Source organism: Garra rufa, chromosome 22, assembly GCF_049309525.1.
Source record: "Garra rufa chromosome 22, GarRuf1.0, whole genome shotgun sequence".
Taxonomy (NCBI): domain Eukaryota; kingdom Metazoa; phylum Chordata; class Actinopteri; order Cypriniformes; family Cyprinidae; genus Garra; species Garra rufa.
Window position 1 is genome coordinate 26,674,979 of NC_133382.1, and position 21,728 is coordinate 26,696,706.

Sequence of the window (21,728 nt, forward strand, 5' to 3'; positions counted from 1 at the left end):
AGTTGTATCTCGGCCAAATATCAATGGAATACTTATTTATTTAGCTTTCTTGTTTCATATGAATGTATAATGTATATTTCAAAATATTGACCCTTGACTGGTTTTGTGGTCCAAGGTCACATATTACATTGACAACATATCGGTGATTACTACACTCTTAACAGTTTATAGTGGGGATTTTGATTCAAATCACTGACTGAGGTTACAAAATTACACCAATGAATCTTTGATTTGCTCAAAATGTGTTCAAAACATTACCTCAAAGATTAACTGATTCAAAACTCTTGATTCTATTTAAGGCATTTCCCGCCATTATTCGACATTGCCATTTTACCTCAAATAACGAATGCGTATTTAAATTAATTTATTATTAGCTCTCTCTTGCTAAACAGCTTGCCCTATCATTCGTTTTTATTAGAACGATAAAAATCATTATCTGTGTATCATAATCCAGCGTTGAAAACAGATTAGTATCATGTATGCGGAACGTGTGACACGGATCGTCCTGTTGGACACGACAGACTTTGTCGAACGTAGCCACTTCCGTCTCTAACAGGAAGTGCACCACACGTGTAAACAGTGGATAGAGTCACGTTGTGCGCATGTGAAATGATAACATGAATTAACATTTTGAATTCTGATATTATATGTGCATCGGATTTAAATAAACGGTAACCACAAAAGGTGAGTCTGTATTTTCATGACTAAAACGCACAGCCACTGCACTGATGGTAATTCAAAGGCAAGACGTTTTATTCCCGAATTATTCTAATTCAAAATAGCTGATATTAAGTTATAATAAATAACCAGTAAGTTCAACTCGTGTTTTGGACGTTGTTCAGGTATGTTTCTTTATAATTATTATATGTTTAAAGGTTACCAGTGAGTACTGTAGATGCACGACACAACGTGTGGTTTATTTAGTTCAGTCAGTTTAATATTTACACTATTGTGTTATTGGAATGTTTAAGAAGTAATATCATTCTGATCATGATGTTCAGTTGGTATCGTTTGTTATCATGACTTGTCAGACTTCGATGCAAAAGAATATACAATGTTAAAACAGAAGCTGTCACTCATATCTAATTTTTTACTATTACCATTTTTTCAAGTTAAGCAGGGTTAAGTCTGTTTCTTTCTGTTAAGTCAAACATCATTGTCTTATTATCTTCACACAGGAGAGCAAAAATGGAGGAGAAGAAGGAACATAAGCGACACAATCCCAAGCACAGTGGACCGAAAGCACAGAAGAAGAACAGAAAGAAGGAGCAGGGCACTGAACAAGAGCAAGATGAGCGCAAGAGGAACCCAAAAGCGTTTACCTTCCACTCAGCTGTGCGCATGGCAAAATCCTTCCATAGGTTAGTGCTCAGACAGTTTCATTTAACATTGCCCATGTTCCACTGTATTTTCTGATGTTAATTTATCGTTTATGAGAAAAAAACAGTTTTCCAGTTATTCCTATGGCCCTGTGTGTATCTCTGCTGTCAAGCTACTGTAAACATGTTCCAGTAGCTTTGCACTTACTCCACCAGGCAAAAGTTTAAATTTTTTTTTAAATATATTTTTAATGTTTTTTAAAATGTCTCTTCTGCTCACGAAGCCTGCATTTATTTGATCTAAAGTACAGCAATAACTTTAAAATTTTAAATTATTTTTACTATGTAAAATAACTGTTATCTATTTGAATATATTTTAGCATCATTACTCCAGTCACATGATCCTTCAGAAATCATTCTAATTGCTGCTCAAAAACACTTATTATTGTTATGTTGAAACTTGAAAACAGCTGAGTAGAATTTTTTCAGGTTTATTTGATGAATAGAAAGTTCAGAAGAACAGCATTTATCTGAAATAGAAATCTTTTGTAACATTATAAATGTCTTCATCATCACCAGCAGCCTTGCTAAATAAATGTATTCATTTAAAATATATATATATATATATATATATATACTGACTCAAGCTTTTGAATGGTATAGTGTATAATGTTACAAAAGCTTTTTATTTCAGATAAATGCTGATCTTTAGATCTTTCTATTAATCAAATAATGCTGAAAAAATGTACTCAGCTTTTTTAAAGGAGAAGTTCACTTCCTGAACAAAAAATTGCAGTCAACCACATCCAGTCATATGTGAATGAATGTAAATATTCGCTAAAAACACACAATAAAGACAGCAATGATGTAGTCAGGACTGTGGCGCCGGCTTGCTTTGAAATGTATTTGGTGATTGCGCCCGCTGCGTCTCCTGCACCCTAGTCATTTTAAACAGTACATAATAATGAAAACAATATCTTACAAATAAAAAGAAGCAGATTTTCATGATCAGAACTTCCTTAAACCAGTGAACTTTTAAACCTTTCAGTCCAAGGATCCAGTAAACGAATGCGTTCAAATAGAAAGTTCAAAACGATATTCATAAATGAAGCATATATACCCACATTTCTTCTGGCACCACTAACGTTACACCACTGATTATCTTGTTATTAATATGATTTGATTTATGGTTCATATTCATAATCGTACAGTATTGTTGCCAGTTTAAAGGGCGAAAAGCACTTTCGGTTTTCATTTGCATTATGCAGTATGTCTATTTAATTGTCGCGGGTGCGGGGCGGGGCGGGTTGTAAAAATAGACACAGTACTGCGGGGCGGGCTGGGGCGGGCCAAATAATTTCATAATTGCGGGACCCGCGGGTTGAAAAAAACCCCGACCCGCGCATCACTATTGTGTAGCGATGTGGGATGATTTTGAAATGATTTTTGAAGTTGAGGGAGAGAATAAGATGGGAGTTTTTCGACATACCCTAACTGTCTTAACCCAGAATACACAGAGTTCAGGGAGAGCAAGACGTTTGAGGTTAAAAAGTATTCTAAATGTATTTTTTAATGAAAATAGATAAGGCCCTTCTTCCTTGACTGGGATCGTTTACAACCGCATTTGTGATCGTTTGAAGCCGCATTTAAACTAAATTTTGGAAAGTCAAAATCTGGGCACCATATAAGTCCATTATATGGAGAAAAATTCTGAAATGTTTTCCTCGAGAAACATAATTTCTTTACGACTGAAGAAAGACATGAACATCTTGGATGACAGGGGGTTAGGAAATATTCTGTATATTTTTGTTCTGAAAGTGAACTTCTCCTTTAAATATTGATTATCACATTAAAAAAATGTTTCTTGAACAGCAAATCAGCATATTAGAATGATTTCTGAAGGATAATGTGACACTGAAGACTGGAGTAATGATTTGGTTTTGATCACAGAAAATTTGGTTTTGATCACAGAAATAAATTACATCTTAAAATATATTCAAATTATTTTAAATGGTAAAAATAGTCCAAAAGTTTACAGATTTTGCTGTACCGCATGTATGAAATAAATGCAGGTTTGGTGAGCAGAAGAGACTTCTTAAAAAAAAAAACAATAAAAATCTTACTGTTCAAACACTTTTGACTGGTAGTGTATGTATTGGACATTGCACTTTAAAAAGATGTTATTTCATTGCTTTTTAATCTCTTTTAACATTGTTTTGTAGGACTCAGGATATTAAAACGAAGAAACATCACATTCCTCTGGTAGACCGGACCCCTATGGAGCCTCCACCTGTGGTCATAGTGGTGATGGGACCTCCAAAAGTGGGCAAAAGCACCCTCATTCGATGCCTGATCAAAAACTATACACAACAGAAGCTTTCTGACATCTGTGGACCTGTGACTATAGTCTCTGGTCAGTTCTGTAATTCATAATTCAAGAGTTATGACTAATAGTTCCCATAACACCTGTTATTAATATCCGCCTTGGGCGTCACGTCAAAAATCGATGAAAACTGATGTATACTTGTTTTTTTTAGACAGAATGAATTAGCTGTTAGGTGACTTTTTTTCTTGCCAATGTTTGTAGGAAAGAAACGCCGCCTGACCTTTATTGAGTGCAACAATGACATCAACAGCATGATTGATTTGGCAAAAGTTGCTGATTTGGTGAGTACATAGTCTTCATTGTCATATGATCCTTCAGAAATCATTCAAATATGCTGAATTGTTCTCTAGTAACATTTACTAGTATTATCAATGTTGAAACACTGTGACTGACATTTTTTGGAAATTGTTTAGGCGAATAGGTAGCTCATTTATTTCAAATAGAAATCTTTTGTAACATTATAAAAGCCCTTAATGAAACTTTTGACCAAATTAATGCCTTATTGGTACTATCTGGATTACTAGTAACTACAAAATCAAATTGAAAAAGTTTTATTTAACAGTGTTTTACTTACTTAATATGTTTTCCGGTAAGGTAGTATTGATATTTTGACTTTATTAGGTTCTGATGCTGATAGATGCAAGTTTCGGCTTTGAAATGGAGACCTTTGAGTTCCTAAACATTTGCCAAGTTCATGGCTTCCCTCGAGTCATGGGGGTCCTCACACATCTGGACACCTTTAAGAACAGCAAGAAGCTCAGAAAAACAAAGAAACGCCTCAAACACCGCTTCTGGACTGAAGTTTACCAGGTATGTCAACAACCTGATATATAACTGACATAACAGAGGACTGTGCAGTGTCTGAACATGGAATTCTTGCAGGGTGCCAAGCTCTTTTACCTGTCTGGAATGGTGTATGGAGAGTACCAGATACGGGAAGTGAAGAATCTTGGGCGGTTCATCTCAGTCATGAAGTTCAGACCTCTCGTTTGGCGGACTTCTCACCCATATGTGGTGGCTGACCGGTGAGTGAACTTAAGTGTTTCTTTTATTATTGTTCTTTCTAAGCGTATGTTGCCTGGTGCTTATTTGAATTTTTTTTCCTGGGCAGTATGGAGGATCTTACTGATCCTGAGGCTATTCGGTTAAATCCGAAATGTGACAGAACCGTCTCTCTGTACGGCTACCTACGCGGGACATTCTTGAAGAACAAATGCCAGGTCCACATCCCTGGTGAGATATCATTTATGTTTGTAAGATTGTTTGTAGTTTTTTTTTGTCAACAGGTTTTGCTTCAGGAACGAGATTTCACATTGTACATGTGGTATAAACTTGAGTTTGTACAAGTTTAATTTTCCAGTCTGCTAGTATTTTCCGTAGAAAACACACTGGTAAACAAAAGATTTCTTTTTCAAATACTGTTTGAATGTTATGCTCCTAAAGAATCCTGAAAAAACCCACAATTACCACAGAAGTATTAATCAGCACAACTGTTTTTGACATAATAGTAAGAAATGTTTCTTCAGGACCAAATCACATATTGGAATGATTTCTGAAAAATCTGCTATTCCACCACGAGAATAAATTACATTTTAATACACATTATAATTGAAAACGGTTTCAAATTGTAATATTTCACAATATTACTGTTTTTACTGTACCAAAATAAGAGGCATCATACAAAATGCATGTTATTGTTTATTTAGTACTGACCTGAATAAGATATTTCACATAAAAGATGTTTACATATAGTCCACAAGAGAAAAAAAATAGTTGAATTTATAAAAATGACCCCATTCAAAAGTTTAAATCCCCTTGATTCTTAATACCATGTTCTTAACTGAATGATCCACAGCTGTGTTTTTTTTTGTTTAGTGATAGTTGTTATTGAGTCCCTGGTTTGTCCTGAACAGTTAAACTGCCTGCTGTTCTTCAGAAAAATTCTTCAGGTCCTACAAATTATTTGGTTTTCCAACCTTTTTGTGTATTTGAACCCTTTCCAAAAATGACTGTATGATTTCGAGATCATCTTTTCACACTGAGGACAACTGTGGGACTCATGCAGCTATTACAGAAGGTTCAAATGCTCACTGATGCTTCAGAAGGAAAAATACATGCACTAAGAGCTGGGGGTGAAAACTTTTGAACAGATTGGAGATGTGCACATTTTTCTTATTTAGTCTAAATGTCATATTTTCTCATTTAGTACTGCCCTTTAGAGGCTACAGAAGATACTTACATGTTTCCCAGAAGACAAAATAAGTTAAATTTACCTTGAAATTCAAAAAGTTTTTACCCCTGGCTCTTAATGCATGGGTGAGCATTTGAACCTTCTGTAATAGTTGCATATGAATCCCTCAGTTGTCCTCAGTGTGAAAGGATGGATCTCAAAATCATACAGTCATTGTTGGAAAGGTGAAAAACCAAAGAATTTGTGGCACCTGAAGGATTTTTCTGAAGAACAGCGGGCAGTCTAACTGTTCAGGACAAACAAGGTACTCATGAACAACTATCACTAAACAAAAATGCTGTGGATCTTTCAGGTAAAAATGTAAACTTTTGAGCGGGGTCATTTTTATAAATTCAACTATTGTTTTCTCTTGTGTACTATATGTAAAACGTAAATCTTATTCAGGTCAGTACTAAATAAACAAAAACATGCGTCTTGTATGATCCCTCTTACTTTGGTAAAATAATTAACATTTTAAGATTCTGAAAGGGGCTTGTCAATTTTTGACCTCAACTGTAAATGCAGCTTTGGTGAACATATGAGACTCCAAAAACTTTTGAACATTAGTTGATTTATTTTGTTGTGTGATTATATGGTTTATAACTACTGATAATTGTGATATAACTCCCTCTAAAGGTGTGGGCGACTTCTCTGTGGGGGATGTTAGCTATCTCCCGGATCCCTGCCCTCTACCGGAGGTGATTAAGAAGAGAGCACTGAATGTTAAGGAACGGTTACTGTATGCCCCCATGGCCGGCGTAGGGGGTGTGGTGTATGATAAGGACGCCGTCTACATCGATATGCCCAGTGGACATGCCAAACAGGAGCAGGTCAGATTTCAGTCTCAGCACGTCCCCCCATGACAGCATTACCTACAGTAGATTTAATACCAGATGCAATAATGTCTGCAGTTTACAGGGCAGTCACAGCTTATTACACCAAGTAATAACACTTTTTACACTCAATTTTGTTCCATCAGTGAATATGACCTTGAGGTTTAAAGACGATTTGTGATCTGATGGATATTAAGTGTTTTAATGGTGTGAGAAATGTCTGTCCCAGGAGGAGGTGCGGCCTACCACTGAATTCGTTCAGTCTCTCATTGGCACACAAGCCACTTTGGATGAAAAAATGGCTGCCAGCAAAGTCTCACTGTTCACAGGAACTGCTGCACTGGCACCAGAGGAGGTGCAGGAACATGAGTAAGTTTTGCTAAACAACTCTTATATAATGTGTACAAGGATTGCCCCTGTACCTGAGTACCTAAGAGTGACAGCAAAGATTGATAATGAACACATTTGGGTTTTTTTTCCCCTTATGTACTCATTTGATGTTCTCTGAATTAATCATCAGGAAACAGAACCCTATGGAAAGCCGTGAATGGGATGAGAAAGCTCAGAGAGAGAGAAGGAGAGCTGTTTTTGCTGATGAAGATGAAGGGGATGATGATGATGATGATGATGAAGATGGTGAGGAAGAGAGTGATGAAGAGGAGGAGGAGGAAGAAGAGGATGAAGAAGATGAGAATGAAGAGGGGGAGGCAACACTAGATAAGAAAGCAGTTTCCACAGCAGCTCCTCCTGTGAAGAAGCAGAAGTTTGAGGAATCCGTGGAGATGCCTGCATTTGCTGATAGTGATGATGAGCTGGAAAATAGCGACGGAGAGGAAACTGAAGAAGATGAAAGCGAAGACGATGATGAGGAGGAGGGTGATGAAGAAAATAAGGAAACGGAAGAAGGGGAGCCTGCAAAAAGAAACTCTGGTCCAGACTCTGGTCACTGCTCAGAGGAAGACGACGATGATGATGAAGAAGATGATTCTGATATGGACGAAGATGGAGATGGGATTTTAAAATCAAAGATGTCCTCTAAGCATCCAGAGAATGAAAATATATACACAGAGGATGTAGAGATGGGTTTTGAAACTGCAGGTATGTTGTCCTTTTATTTGCTATTTTTTAATGTTGAGCTCAGGTAAAGACAAGGTCAAAACAGACATAATTTATTGTCTAAATTTATTAATTGTTTAAATTAATTAAAATGTATTAATTAATAATATCAATTAACTAGGGCCCTATGAAATCTTTTTTTATTTCTTCCCAAATTCTGTTTTATTTTTTCCCCGAAATTCTCTAGACTGTTTTAATAGTTAAATAAAAAAATATATTAACCAAATCATGTCTAATTAATTGAAATAATAAAACTCACACAATCCAACAGCAGTTTATTAAAAGTTTTAAAAATTACATTTTTAAGGCTCTATGAAATGGTTACATTTTTTTTCCCTGTTTTATTTTTTTATTACTAAATTCTGTTTTCCATTAATTTTCTGGATTCCAATTTAATTCTTTCATTCAATTTTAATAATCAAACACATCTTTAATTAATTTTATATTAGTAAATATATTATTTTATTTATTTATATATTTAGAAATACTGTGTTGTCTCTTTACATTTTTCTGGTAAAAAAGAAATTCTGGTAAAAAAGTTCTCTGGTAAATTTTCCTTATGAAACAATGTTTTAATATTTTTTTTATTACTAATAGTAACACTATCAATACATTAAGTAATATATTTCTGTCAAAGTTTCTTTAAGTTAAACTCAGCTTTTTTTTTGATGGTTTGCTGTGAACACCTTTAAGTATTTGTTTGTATGTAATATGACAATAGTTTTTCTCAAAAGAAATCATAAAATGTTCATGAACTGATTTTCATAGCAGTTCTAGAGGTGTTTATGTGTTCATGTACTCATATATTGAGGCAGCAGAGGCTGAAAACACCATGAGCGTCAAGTGTGCTTTAGTATGTGTGTATTTATATGTGTTTATTCACACAGAAACACACAGAACATTCAGGATTCAAATTTAAACATTTTTGCGGTTTAATATTCACAAACAGTAGTTCATATCGTGTTTTAATTTAAGTGTGCTGACCTACTTTTGTTTTATTCATTCAAAAATGGGCAAATTCTGAGACATTTTCTGTTATGTAGTAAATCTGTGACTGGATTCCACACCACAGAAATCATACGGCCCTAATTACTAATTTAAAAATATGTATTAATTAATATTAAAAATGCTAATTACTCTAAACTGTGAAAAGTGTTATTCTCCCAAATACGGTCAGATTTTCTTTATAAACCAACAGTAGAATAATTAAATTTTGGTTAGTATTTTAGTTTTGGCAATTTTAAAGTACATCTTCCTTTTTGTTTATTCTGCTTAAATGATCCCCTAAGCTGTTTTATTCATACTAATTTTCCCCAGGCTCTCCTTTGTGCTGTTTTTATTATTATTGAATATTACTGCTCTGAAAGCCCCTTCTGAATATGTTGAATATGTTTTGTTTTTTTGTGGATGTTTATACTGAAGGAGCACTACGGTGGAAGGAGGATTTAGCCCAGAAAGCATCAGAGGCATATGTAAGACAGCAGCTTGCAGCGCCAAACCTGCGCAAGCTAGTGTACGGCATAGGTGAGTCTTTGAATCTCTAGTTCACTACAAAATTAAAATCTTTTACTCACCCTCATGTTGTTCAAATCTGTATGCTTTTATTTCTTCAGTGAAAACAAAACTAGAAATTTTGAAGCCTTTTCCATTAGATGAATATTTATCATAAAGGGTTAAAAACACTCAAATTAGTCCACATGGCCTTTGTGCTATATATTGAGTTTTCAGCATCTGAAGCCATAGTTTATTTATTTACTAATTTTTTTATTTAATACTTATTTATTATTTACACAGAGATGGAATGATGATGCTATATAAGGACTGACATATTAAATTCGTTCATTGGGAAAAAATAAAAATAAGGCACAGCATTAAAGGATTAGTTCACTTCCAGAACAAAAATGTGCAGATAATGTACCCCCCCCCCCCGTCATCCAAGATGTTTATGTCTTTCTTTCTTCAGTCGTATAGAAATTATGTTGTTTGAAGGAAAACATTTCAGGATTTCTGTCTATATAATGGATATCTATGGTGCCCCCAAGTTTGAGCTTCCAAAAAGCAGTTTAAATGCAGCTTCAAAGGGCTCTAAATGATACCAGCCAAGAAAGAGGGGTCTTACCAAGCGAAACGATATATATTTAGAGAGTTTATATACTTTTTAACCTCAAATGCTCATCTTGTCTCGTCTCTGCGATGCGCATGTGAAGTCTGCGTAATCCGGGTCAATACAGTTAGGGTATGTCAAAAAACTCCCATCTTGTTTTTTTCTTTTACTTTAAAATGGTCATACATCTCTGCCTTATCTTTTTTTGTAAAGGGTGTTTGATCTTTGTATGTTCTCTTTGTAAACACTGCGTTGGTACTTCTGCACTGTTGTAGTTTTTTTTGACATACCCTAAATATCTTGAACTGGAAAAAACAAGAGTTCACACAGACCTAGACAAGATGAGCATTTGAAATGTTTCCTTAAGAAACATAATTTTCATCTTGGGTGACAAAGGGGTGAGTAAATTATCTGTAAATTTCTGTTCTGGAAGTGAACTACTCCTTTAATTTACGTAGAACACATCAATCTCTAGGCCATAATGAATCTGCTTTATGTATGTTTGTCAGTGGCGGAGGAGGAAGAGGAGGATTCAAACAATGAAGAAGAGTTGGGCGGTTTGTTTAAAGTCAGTCGACCAGAGAAGAGTAAAAAAGTGCGAGCAGATGCGTTGGACTGCTCACGCTTTCAGCCAGACAGCAGCCACGACTGGGATCAGGAGGAGGTGAGATGCCGTATAAAACCACACTTTCATATACATGTACATTTATTTGCATAATGTATGTAAATATGCCATTTGTTGTCTGCCTCCTTTGCATTTTCTTAAGAACTGTTTATTTTTTTTAGATGCTAGCTTCTATCAGGGACTGTTTTGTGACTGGAAAATGGGAGGAGGATAAAGATGCCGCAACACTGCTTAAGGAAGATGGTAGGAAAGCTAAATGCAAACTTTAGTTTTTTTTTTTTTTTTAAGGTACATGAAATTTCACTGGCTGGATACTGACCACTGAAATGGTTTTGTCTTACTAGATGAACTCTATGGAGATTTTGAAGATTTGGAAACAGGAGAACTTCACAAAGCAAAGACTGGGAATAAAGACCAAGCTGAGGTATAAAAATCAAACTAGTTTTTAAAGCATTATCATCTAATTGAATTGGACAAATTTTGTGGGCCTTATTGTTATTTATCGCTTACTTGTTATTTAAACACAGGGAGGGAATAATGATGATGATGATGATGATGATGAAGAGGAGGAGGAGGAGGCTCCCGAAGTGAAGCTTGATGATGATGAAGTTAAAAAGAACAAGCGTTTGGAGAAGAAGAGGCGGCTGAAGGAGAGGTTCGACTCACAATATGATGACGGCGACGCCACATACTTTGATGACCTGAAGGAGGAGATGAATAAACAGGCTGAGGTTAGAGGTCAAAGCTGAGACACAATCAGTCTAATGCGTTTTTAATAATATTTAGATACCTAATTCAGATTTAAAGTGATAGTTCACCAAAAAATGAAAATTCTGTCATTAATTACTCACTCTCATGTCAATCCAAACCCGCAAGATCTTTGTTTATCTTTGAAAACACAAATGAAGATATTTTCAATTAAATCCAAAAGCTTTCTGTAGTAGTGAGGAGAGCTATAAAATAGTCCATGTGACCTCTTTGGTTTGTCTGTAATGTTATGAAGCTACTAAAGTACTTTCTGTGTGAAAAAAAAAATAAAAAAAATAACTTAATTTAATAAAACATGAGGGTGAATAAATAATAGCAGTTTCATTTTTAGGTGAATTCTCCGTTTATTAAGAGCTTTTTATTTATACTCTCTCTCTGCTGCTTGTTTCTCTGTAGCTGAACAGGCAAGAGTTTGTAGACATGGATGATGAAGCTCGTGTTCAGTACGAGGGCTTCAGGGCAGGCATGTACATTCGTGTGGAGATCCCTGCTTTACCCTGTGAGTTCGTCACCAACTTTGACCCCCACTATCCCATCATTCTCGGTGGATTGGGCCCTAGTGAGGGCAATGTGGGCTACTTGCAAGTAAGTCTAAAGGGATTTGACTTATTTGTAGGAGATTTTACAACTTCTAGTTGATAACCTTGTGAATAAACTGAAGGGCACCTGCTTTAAACTCCAAGCTTAAATGTCATTACAAGGCTGGGCTGGGTAAAAACATTCAGGTCCTTTCTTTATCTCCTCCGCACAGATGCGTGTGAAGAAACACCGCTGGCACAATCGTATCTTGAAAACCCGTGACCCTCTCATCCTGTCTTTGGGCTGGAGGCGCTTTCAGACCATCCCCCTCTACTACATCGAGGACCACAACGGACGTCACCGCCTGCTCAAATACACACCTGAACACATGCACTGCGGTGCCACCATCTGGGGTGAGAGACAAGCTGTACACACCTCTCCTCCAGTATTTAACTGTGCATGCTCATTTTTCCTATTTTTATGTTCAATTACATTTAAACATCAGTTGAAGTTAATATTTAAAACACTGATGTAAATGTAATAACACCGTATAATGTAATCCTTAGCAAATATAAAAATGAATTTCCATTTTTATACTGTACAATATGATGTGATGCCTGAAAGTCAATTGCATTCTTAAAATGCTTTATCTTAAAATGTATAAATGTAAATCTACCCTACCAGTTTTTGATTTTTAATGCTTTTTAAAAAAGTCTCTTCTGCTCACCAAGCCTGCATTTATTTGATCCAAAGTACAGCAAAACAGTAAAATTTTGAAATATTTTTACTATATAAAATAACAGTTTTCTATTTGAATATATTTTAAAATGTAATTTATTCCTGTGATCAAAGCTAAATTTTAAGCATCTTTACTTCAGTTCTCGGTTCTCTTCACATGATCCTTTAGAGATCCTTCAAGAAATGATAGAAATTAATACTTTTATTCAGCAAGGATGCTTTAAATTAATCAAAAGTGATGATAAAGATATTTATAATGTTACAAAAGACTTCTCTTTCAGATAAATGCTGTTCTTCTGAACTTTCTATTCACCTAAACAGATTAATTTCTATAACCTGGAAAAATTGTACTCAGCTGCTTAATGATAATAATGATAAATGCTTTTTAAAAAGCAAATCATAATATTAGAATGATTTCTGAAGGATCATGTAGCTGGAGTAATGATGCTAAAAATTCAGCTTTGAAAGCACAGGAATAATTTACATTTTAAAATATATTCAAATAGAAAACAGTTATTTTAAATGATAAAATATTTCAATACTTTACTGTTTTTGCTGTACTAGGTGTGGTGAGCAAAAGAGACTGATTTAAAAAAACATTAAAAATCTTACTGTTCAAAAACTTTTGACTGGTAGTGTATATTCTATTTAATTTGACATAGTATGGAATTTTAATATTGCTCATTTATGGATTGTTGTCCATTCAATGCAATTATTGGAGTTTTAATAGTGGTGCATCCGTAATTAAATATTAAATTAATTTTTTTTTTTTTTTTTTCTGGGGCAAATCCATGCCATAAATTTATTTTCGGTTTAAATATTTGGGCATTTTAATATTGGTGCAAACATAATAATAATAATATTAATAATAATTTTGTCCTAGGCAACTCCATTTCTCCATACATTTTGTATAGAAATGTATTATTGTCCACAATATATATATTCTTGCTGGCTGTCCATTTATTAGTAGTGAAGCTCTACTCTATTTCTCCCTTCTCTTTCTTGTCATCTCATGCACACTCCACTCTCTTTCTTTTTCCACTCTTGTACAGGGCCTATAACACCCCAGGGTACAGGCTTTCTGGCTGTGCAGACGTTTGGAGGTATTAAGGTAAGACACCAGCATATGACGAGAGCACAGGAGCAGCCTGGGTCACAGCTTCAGTCCGAGTCCAACAACCACAGCCAGATGAAAGGCTTCCCTTTTTTTTCTTAGACTCATCCTATCTTATTTCCCCTCAGGCCAATTTCCGCATCGCTGCCACAGGAGTGGTTCTGGACCTGGACAAATCAGTTACAATTGTGAAGAAGCTCAAACTGATTGGATACCCTCATAAAATCTTTAAGAACACCTGCTTTGTCCAGGTAGGGAGTCCTGCAGAGTCAGGGGTTTCTCCGAAGCGTAGTAGCACAGCACACCAGGGAACTATAGAAATATACACCTCATGGTCTCTCTGAATAATTGGACTCTCATCTTTGGTTATAACTTCTTCTTTTTTTCGACTCTAAGGGAATGTTTAACACTGTCTTGGAGGTTGCGAAGTTTGAGGGTGCGTCCATCCGCACAGTCAGTGGCATTAAAGGGCAGATAAAGAAAGCCTTGCGCACCCCGCCGGGCGCCTTCAGAGCCACGTTTGAGGACAAACTTCTGATGAGTGGTGAGTCAGACTTGTTTTTCTACTTATAAATATTTTTGTTGCTGCAGTATTTATTTATTTGAGTTTTATATAATGAGCTGTGCTTTGGGAGTTCAGTGGGCTTTATATATCAGAAAAGTCTGCAAATGTAATGACTCCCAAGAATCGCAGTTGTACATAAACAACCACCTTGTTAAAATGGAGGGGTATTATTACTGATTATTATGCTCCTCTCTGGAGAGACGGGCATGTGGAAAATCTTGCAGTGAGGCCGTTTGCGTATTTGAGGCTTATTAGGTCTACTGCTTCTTTTGTTAGATGATGGTTATTTATATTAGGGCCGCAAAATTAACTGGAATAATAAATCGGAATCATGTTGTGGACTTGTGTGGTTGTTAAATCTCAAAAGGCTGATTTAATCAAAATATGAGTATGCTTGCACTATGTGTTTCAATGTGAAGGTTCATCACTCTGCTTTCTGTATTGTGCTACACATAGCTTAATCCAAGCATGTTTTGCATAGTTTCAAACATTATTGCAAATTTCATCACAGGAGCACAATACAGGTAAACACAGAAATGATTTTCTTCAGTTTTCCACTAAGGATATGTAATTTTTTTTTTGTTTACTAGTACTACCCTTACGAAAAATTAACCATGGTTTTACTGCAGTAAAAGGGTAGTAACCATGATTTTTTAATTCATGATAGCATTTGTATAACCACAGTTTTGCTACAAATACTGTGGTTAAACTACGGTTGGTGTGATCTGTGGTTACCATGGTTTAACTATCCACCTTTTTCTAAACGCAGAAGTCTTGCCCGTCTGGAACGGTGCTTTACATTTCTGGGCTTTGGTGTTTCTAGTCAAATTGAATATATTTTCTGAGCCGATAATATAACGTTATACCACGTACATTTTTTAAATTAGTTATATTAAAAAAGATTTCAATTCAGTTAATCGTTTTAACCCCGTTTTAACATGGATTTCTATGGAAACCAGAACACGAAAGCATGTTAGAATCCAATGGAAGTTAAAATCCATCATGGCACACTCATTGGTTCCTCAGGTTACTTTTATTTAATTTTAATTGTAGTAAAACCGTGGTTAATTATCCTAAGGGTACTACCACTGATTTCATCAGATTTGTAAAGTAAATAATTTATAATTCATCATTAGAATACATCATCCTACTCAATATGCTAACTGTTCATCACGGTTTCAAAATAAATGCTCAAACCCTCACTTATACATTTTATACATTTTGATGTTTACATATTCAAGAAATGGCAGTAGCTGTAGCATTTCTGTCATGAAGAATATTAAATGGCATTTGAACATTTGATTTAAATGTTGTTTAGTCAATATTAAACAGATTAAACAGCACAATAAAGTGTAAAAACGTACATTATGTATTTTCACATGTTTTGGTCAATATAATCATATGATTACTTGCTTTTTATACTTATTTAAACCAATTCTTATTGCCTCATTGCAAGTAATTTTAAAGGCTATTGTATTTTTTGCCTTTATTTTTATTACTTGTGTAAAATTACAATTATCAATTACTTGTTTGATTTACTCGATTAATTGACCGATTATTTGATTACCAATATGATCATTAGTGTCAACCCTAATTTATTTAATAAAAAAAAAGTCAATTTGTAATATTGTGTAATATTGCAAAAATATTGTAAAATATTATCACTTTTCAATATAACGGTTTTCTATTTTAATATATTTTAAAATTCTATTCATTTCTGTGATGGCAAAACTGAATTTTAAGCATTTAAGACTTCAGTTAAACAGTTGTGTTGCTTAAAGTTGTTTTGGAAACCTTGATATGTCATTTTCAGGATTATTTGATTAAATAGAAAGTTAAAAAACAGCATTTATTTGAAATAGAAATCTTTTGTCACATTATAAAAGCATTAAATGTCGCTTTGACCAAATTAATGCACCCTTGCTCAATAAGTGTTAATTTCTTAAAACAAAAAAATCTTACTAACCCCAAACTTTTGAACAAGCAGTATGTATATTATATATGACATAAAAAATTTATCTGGGTCAAAAAACAACAACAAAGGAAAGCAGAAATGAGGAAAAAGTGGACCAGAAATCCAGTTCAGGTTTAGGAAATCCACTGTTTGAATGACTATATTAAGATGTTAAATCTTTATCACATTTGCAGTTCAAATCACAAACCTTAACACAATATTTTTTACCAAATATTGCAGCCCTAAATTGTATATGAATGTGTGTAGATATTGTGTTCCTGCGCTCCTGGTATCCGGTCACGGTTCCTCAGCTGTATAATCCGGTGACGTCTCTACTGATGCCGGTTGGAGAGAAGGACACATGGTCAGGAATGAGGACCCTCGGACAGCTTAAACATGACATGGGTATCCGCAACAAACCCAAACAGGACTCACTGTACAAGGTAAGCCCTCTTCCAGAAAAGCTGAGTCGCCATTGACTAATTATTATTTGCTGTTGTCCTCTTCATCGTCCACTGTGTCTTTGAATCCTTACAGCCGATTGAGAGGCAAGTTCGACACTTCAACAGCCTGCAAATTCCCAAAGAGCTGCAAAAGGCCCTCCCCTTCAAGAGCAAACCCAAACAGAAACAGGCCAAAGGCAAAACCCCACGAGACCTGAAGAGACCAGCTGTCATACGAGAGCCACATGAGAAAAAGGTGAGTGCTGTCAGACCCGTCCATCTTTGTTTTACATATGTCATGCCTTTGTAACTCCACTGAGCTTTTTTACTGTCATTACACAAAGATGATTTTAATATCCACTATTAGTCTGAAGTTAATCCACCAAGGAAGCCTCCGGAGTGTTGGCTACGAAATATCATATTTCTTTAATCCATGTCCCTGGCAAATACCAAGACGGCTTGCTGGCCAATTTCTTTACCAATCCCCTTTGAAATCCTCCTGCCTGAAAGATGACACGGGGGGGGGAGGGGGGGTAACGTTTTTAATCAATTTCTTCTCCTACTCCTTGTTCCAAGATGTGCCAGGCATTGACGTGAGAAAGTAATAAAGAGTTTTTAATCATAATCGTCATTTAATCAGCAAGACTTTTTTTAATCATTCCTTTAGAGGTTGGTGTATTAATTCTTACAACTAAAACGTTTTATTCAGGTACAAAACAGTAATTACATGGACAAGTCTCTCAAAGGACCACAAGGTTAAGAGCCCATAACTCTCCTATTCTTTGGCCATTCTCACTCTCTATTTGATCTTCAAACATTTAAAAACAAGTTTGTCATAGTGTTATAACATTAAGAATGCTTTTATGTAGAAAAAATGTAGAAGAGAAAATATTTAGACAAATAAGTATTTATGTACACTGCTCTTTAAAAGTTTGGTATCAGTAAGATTTTTAATGTTTTTTCAAAAAAGTTTCTCATCAAGGCTGAATTTATTTGATCAAAAATCTGGAAAAAATGGTAATATTGGGAAAACATTATTTTAATTTAAAATAACTGTTTTCGATGTGAATATATTTTAAAATGTAATTTATTCCTATGGTGCAAAGCTGAATTCTCAGCATCATTACTCCAGCTTTCAGTCTCACATGATTCTTCAGAAATCATTCTAATATGCTTTTTTATTATCAATGTTGGAAGCAGTTGTGTTGCTTAATATTTTGTTGGAACCTGTAATACTTTTTTTCAGGATTCTTTAATAAAAAGTTAAAAAGAACATTGTTTATTTAAAATAGAAATCTTTTGTAACAATATAAACTACCATTTTACAAGTTTGTGGTCAGTAAATTGTTTTCTTTCTTTTTTTTTTAAAAGAAATTAATACTTTTATTCACTAAGGATGTGTTAAATTGAAAAAAAAAGACTTCTATTTTATATAAATGTTTATATAATTTAAAATAAAAAATTATAAATAAATGCTGTGTTCTTTTTAATTTCTTATTCAAAGAATCCTGAAAATCCTGAGTCACAGGTTCCAAAAAAAAATTAAGCAGCACAACTGTTTCCAAAATTGTTAATAAATCAGCATATTAGAATGATTTCTGAAAGATCATTTGACTCTGAAGACTGGAGTAATACCCGATGAAAATTCAGCTTTGCATCACAGGAATGAATTAAATTTTTAAATATATTAAAATAGGAAACTATTATTCTAAACTGTAACAATATTTCACAATATTACTGTTTTTTTTCCTGGGGTTTTAAACAAGTAAATGCAGCCTTGATGAGCATTAATTTTTACTGATCTCAAACTTTTGAATGACAGTGTATATATCTAAAATAACTGTTTTTATACAACTGTTAAATTGTTATATAGTTACAAATGTGTTACAGTTACATAAACAAATAAAATGTCTGTGCAGAAGTAAAACTAGTTGAGAAAAAAGGAAAAACTTGATGTAATATGTTGTTTTCTAATTCAGTACAGTTCATTTATTGTTAAAAGTGATTTATTTTTAATTATCCATGTACTTTTGGGAGGCTGCCATGTTGTCTGGTTTCAACCCCCAGGGCTCATGTCTTATAAATATGACCTCTCAACCTTTTCCACCAGGTGGCAGCATTGCTTGATGCTCTGAGCTCGGTCTACGCATACAAGAACAAGAAGGCGAGAGCAGAACATCACGCCAAGCACAAAGAGTTCCTGAAGCAGAAAGACAAGCAGGATGCAGAAAGGCAGAAGAGGCTGAAAGAAGAGAGAAAGAAGATCTACCGTGCAATGGGACAGAAAGAGAAGAAGAAACTCAAATCCAGCCTGAAGGGATCGTCCAAGGACAATTGAGACTACCTCACACCTGATTCTGTTAGACTGTGACTCCAGGCCCATCGGATCACGGTCTGTTACGCTCTTAGTTAGGCTGTTTGAAATGCGCCATAATTCGATTCCCACGCCGACTGCTGCTTCTGAGCAGGCTCAAGAATTGAGATGATGACACTGCAGCAGACCCAATGGGTTTTGCTAAAGTCTTTAAAAGATACAGTCTCCCTAGAAACTAGAACAATAAAACTGCCTGGTTAACTTTTAGTTATATATATCCAAGAACATGAAGTCCAAACAAAAAGATCCATAATGCATCAAAAATATATATAGCCATTTCTTACTGAAATTTACCACAGTCTTATTATGTTTGTTTTTAATAAACGTCTTTGTGTGACTGGAAAAATGGAAGGAAATGACGTTTGTTATCACGTTAAAAGGACTGGAGGCGCCCACTAGCGTTCTCTGTTGTGGCCAATATATTGGCTCTTAAATTTTGTCCTGGGCCTTGTTATTTTAAGCGACAGCCCTGTTTTTTAGTTCTTATTACTGAGTTGGAGTGAATTTTTGTGCTGTTGTGAGCTATTGAGTCAGACACAATCTGACGGCTGCTTTTCCAGAATATATGTTGTTGTTTTTCCCTCACAAAGCAAAATGGCAGCTTGATGAAAATCCTATGAATAGCAACTGAACTGCAATGTGTCAGCATCAGGGATTGTATGGACAGATGTTCAATAGTGCGGGGAGTGTCTCTCCATATGTGAGATAGCGATTTATTGATGGTGGTGATTAAGAATGTGTCGTGTTTTGGAGTCTTTAGAGAAAGCGAACATCACAGAGATTGTCCTGCACAACTAATAGTCTCTAAGGACTAATACACGTCTGTTGTGAACCTGTCTCTAAACGGTAGCAATTAACAGCGCTGTTTTGTTCTTCAAACGTCTTATGCTCGAGTCAGATGGCGGGTAGTCAAACTAACCAGACCTTTGACATATCGACTTTAGAACGGGTTTGTCTAAAATAGATTATATCATAATAATAGACTGTTGTGGAATAATGAATTGAAGTAATGGGAGTCACAGAAACCGCTGCACAGAAAACATGGAAAAATAGTGAAAAATAGAGTAGAGATACAAATTAGAGAACAATCTCTAACTACTATTTTTTCCTGAAAAAATATCTTCGTCACTAAAAATTTGAAGGAATATAGACTAGTCCTGAGACAGATCCTTACCCTCTTCAGCACTGATTTGGCAAGCAATTCCAGCTGCAGTGTTGAACCTTTTTCCTATTAAGAGTCTCTTCTTGTGCATTTGTCTTACTTGGACAACCAGCCTTTTTGGAAGATTTGAATAAATTAGTGACATTAAATATTCAATTTTCAAGAAATCACAGATTTGGAAATGACCAACTTCTCTTGCAATGGCTGAAAGGGTTCTCCCTTTGGCCTTCATTTTGACAAACTCGTGTTGCAAGGTTTCATTCACATTAGAGCGGCCCACAAACTTGCAATCTCCTCAAAGTTAGAGGAATGTTTCTAGTTAAATCAGGTTTGTCATATAATTAAGGACAGTAGCACCAGGTGCCAGATTAATACTCCTAACTTGGAGGTATCGATAAGTGTTCTCTAATTTTGATCAAATTCTTTTTCAATATCTCATTTAAGTTTATATACTGTGCTTCAGAATGCAAGTAATTTATGGAATATGTATAAAAACTACCCTTTTACTCCTGTTAGGGATAATTTCATTAAGCAGTCACCTTGAAATTTAGGAAATCTGTAGGTTGTTTTCTTATTTTGATCGCCACTGTATCTCTCTGTAATAATAAGTATAGAGTTATTTCACAGACAAAAAGCAAAGCATACTATACAGTTTTGCTTGTGGAGATCTAGTTTCTGGCCTTCAAACAAAACTCTGGATGTCTAAGTTTTTGATGCCACTGAACTGACTATGGCAGTGTTATTGTTAACTAAAATGACTAAAATTCATTTTGAAATCATTGAAATAAAGCTGAAATAAAATATAAATATTTTATTACAATTTTAAGAAATATTAGAAATGTTTCCTTTGCAGAGATCTAAACATAAAAAATAAATAAATAGAAATATAAAAAACTAAAAATTAATAAAAATGACAAAAGCACATCCAATTGCTAATAGGTAATCAAAATTAAAATGAAAAAGTAAAAAGAAAAAAATACTATAGTTGTATATTTAAATATTGCTAAAATACTTGCACTCTAGAAAACTCAGTCATTGTACAAACTTTGTAAACATCACTTTGTATTCAAATACCTTGGTCGATTTCAGTAAACTAAATGGTCATTTTGTGTTATTAGGGGCTATTGGTGGTTGTTGTTCCATTGTTTCTGGCTGGAATCGTATGGTAACCCGAGCTGCTGAAGGCAAGCTTATTGCAGTGTTTCTGAAAACTCTGCAGGCCAATCAAACTCTAACAGCTTAAGTCTAAGTCTCTTTTTATTGCACTTCTTTTGTTGAGTCTAAATATACCAATTTTTTTTCCTAGGTCGTCCTTTTTGTCTCACCACATTTAAAGTTTTATTGCCAACTGCTGTTTTTTTTAAGTGTATCTAATCAAAGTCAAGCTTCATTGACATTGTAAGGATACCTAAGCATTTTGAAGACAGTTATCACCTTTTTTGCTACTCCTATAAGAAACTCGGCTCTAGAAGTTATCT

General features: G+C 34.8%; 1 protein-coding gene across 1 annotated transcript; it reads left to right on the forward strand.

Moving 5' to 3' along the window:
- Positions 1–554: 554 nt before the first annotated feature.
- bms1 (BMS1 ribosome biogenesis factor) lies at positions 555–19,448 on the forward strand. The gene is made up of 23 exons (XM_073828182.1): positions 555–684; positions 1,179–1,361; positions 3,542–3,732; positions 3,907–3,986; positions 4,327–4,515; positions 4,588–4,730; positions 4,817–4,938; positions 6,572–6,765; positions 6,998–7,137; positions 7,289–7,866; positions 9,307–9,408; positions 10,498–10,652; positions 10,775–10,856; positions 10,958–11,037; positions 11,141–11,344; positions 11,778–11,966; positions 12,133–12,313; positions 13,691–13,749; positions 13,881–14,003; positions 14,149–14,296; positions 16,539–16,714; positions 16,809–16,970; positions 18,825–19,448. Exons 2-23 carry the CDS (start codon positions 1,189–1,191, stop codon positions 19,050–19,052), a joined length of 3,699 nt encoding a protein of 1,232 aa, XP_073684283.1. The 5' UTR covers positions 555–684; positions 1,179–1,188; the 3' UTR covers positions 19,053–19,448.
- Positions 19,449–21,728: the final 2,280 nt, after the last annotated feature.

What these genes read in the sequence shown, in the direction of transcription:
- bms1 (XM_073828182.1), top strand. Translation starts at nt 1,189, where the DNA reads ATGGAGGAGAAGAAGGAACATAAGCGACACAATCCCAAGCACAGTGGA. An exon ending in AGATGAATAAACAGGCTGAG is followed by an intron (nt 11,345 to 11,777) that starts GTTAGAGGTCAA and finishes GTTTCTCTGTAG; the next exon opens with CTGAACAGGCAAGAGTTTGT. An exon ending in AGAACACCTGCTTTGTCCAG is followed by an intron (nt 14,004 to 14,148) that starts GTAGGGAGTCCT and finishes TTCGACTCTAAG; the next exon opens with GGAATGTTTAACACTGTCTT.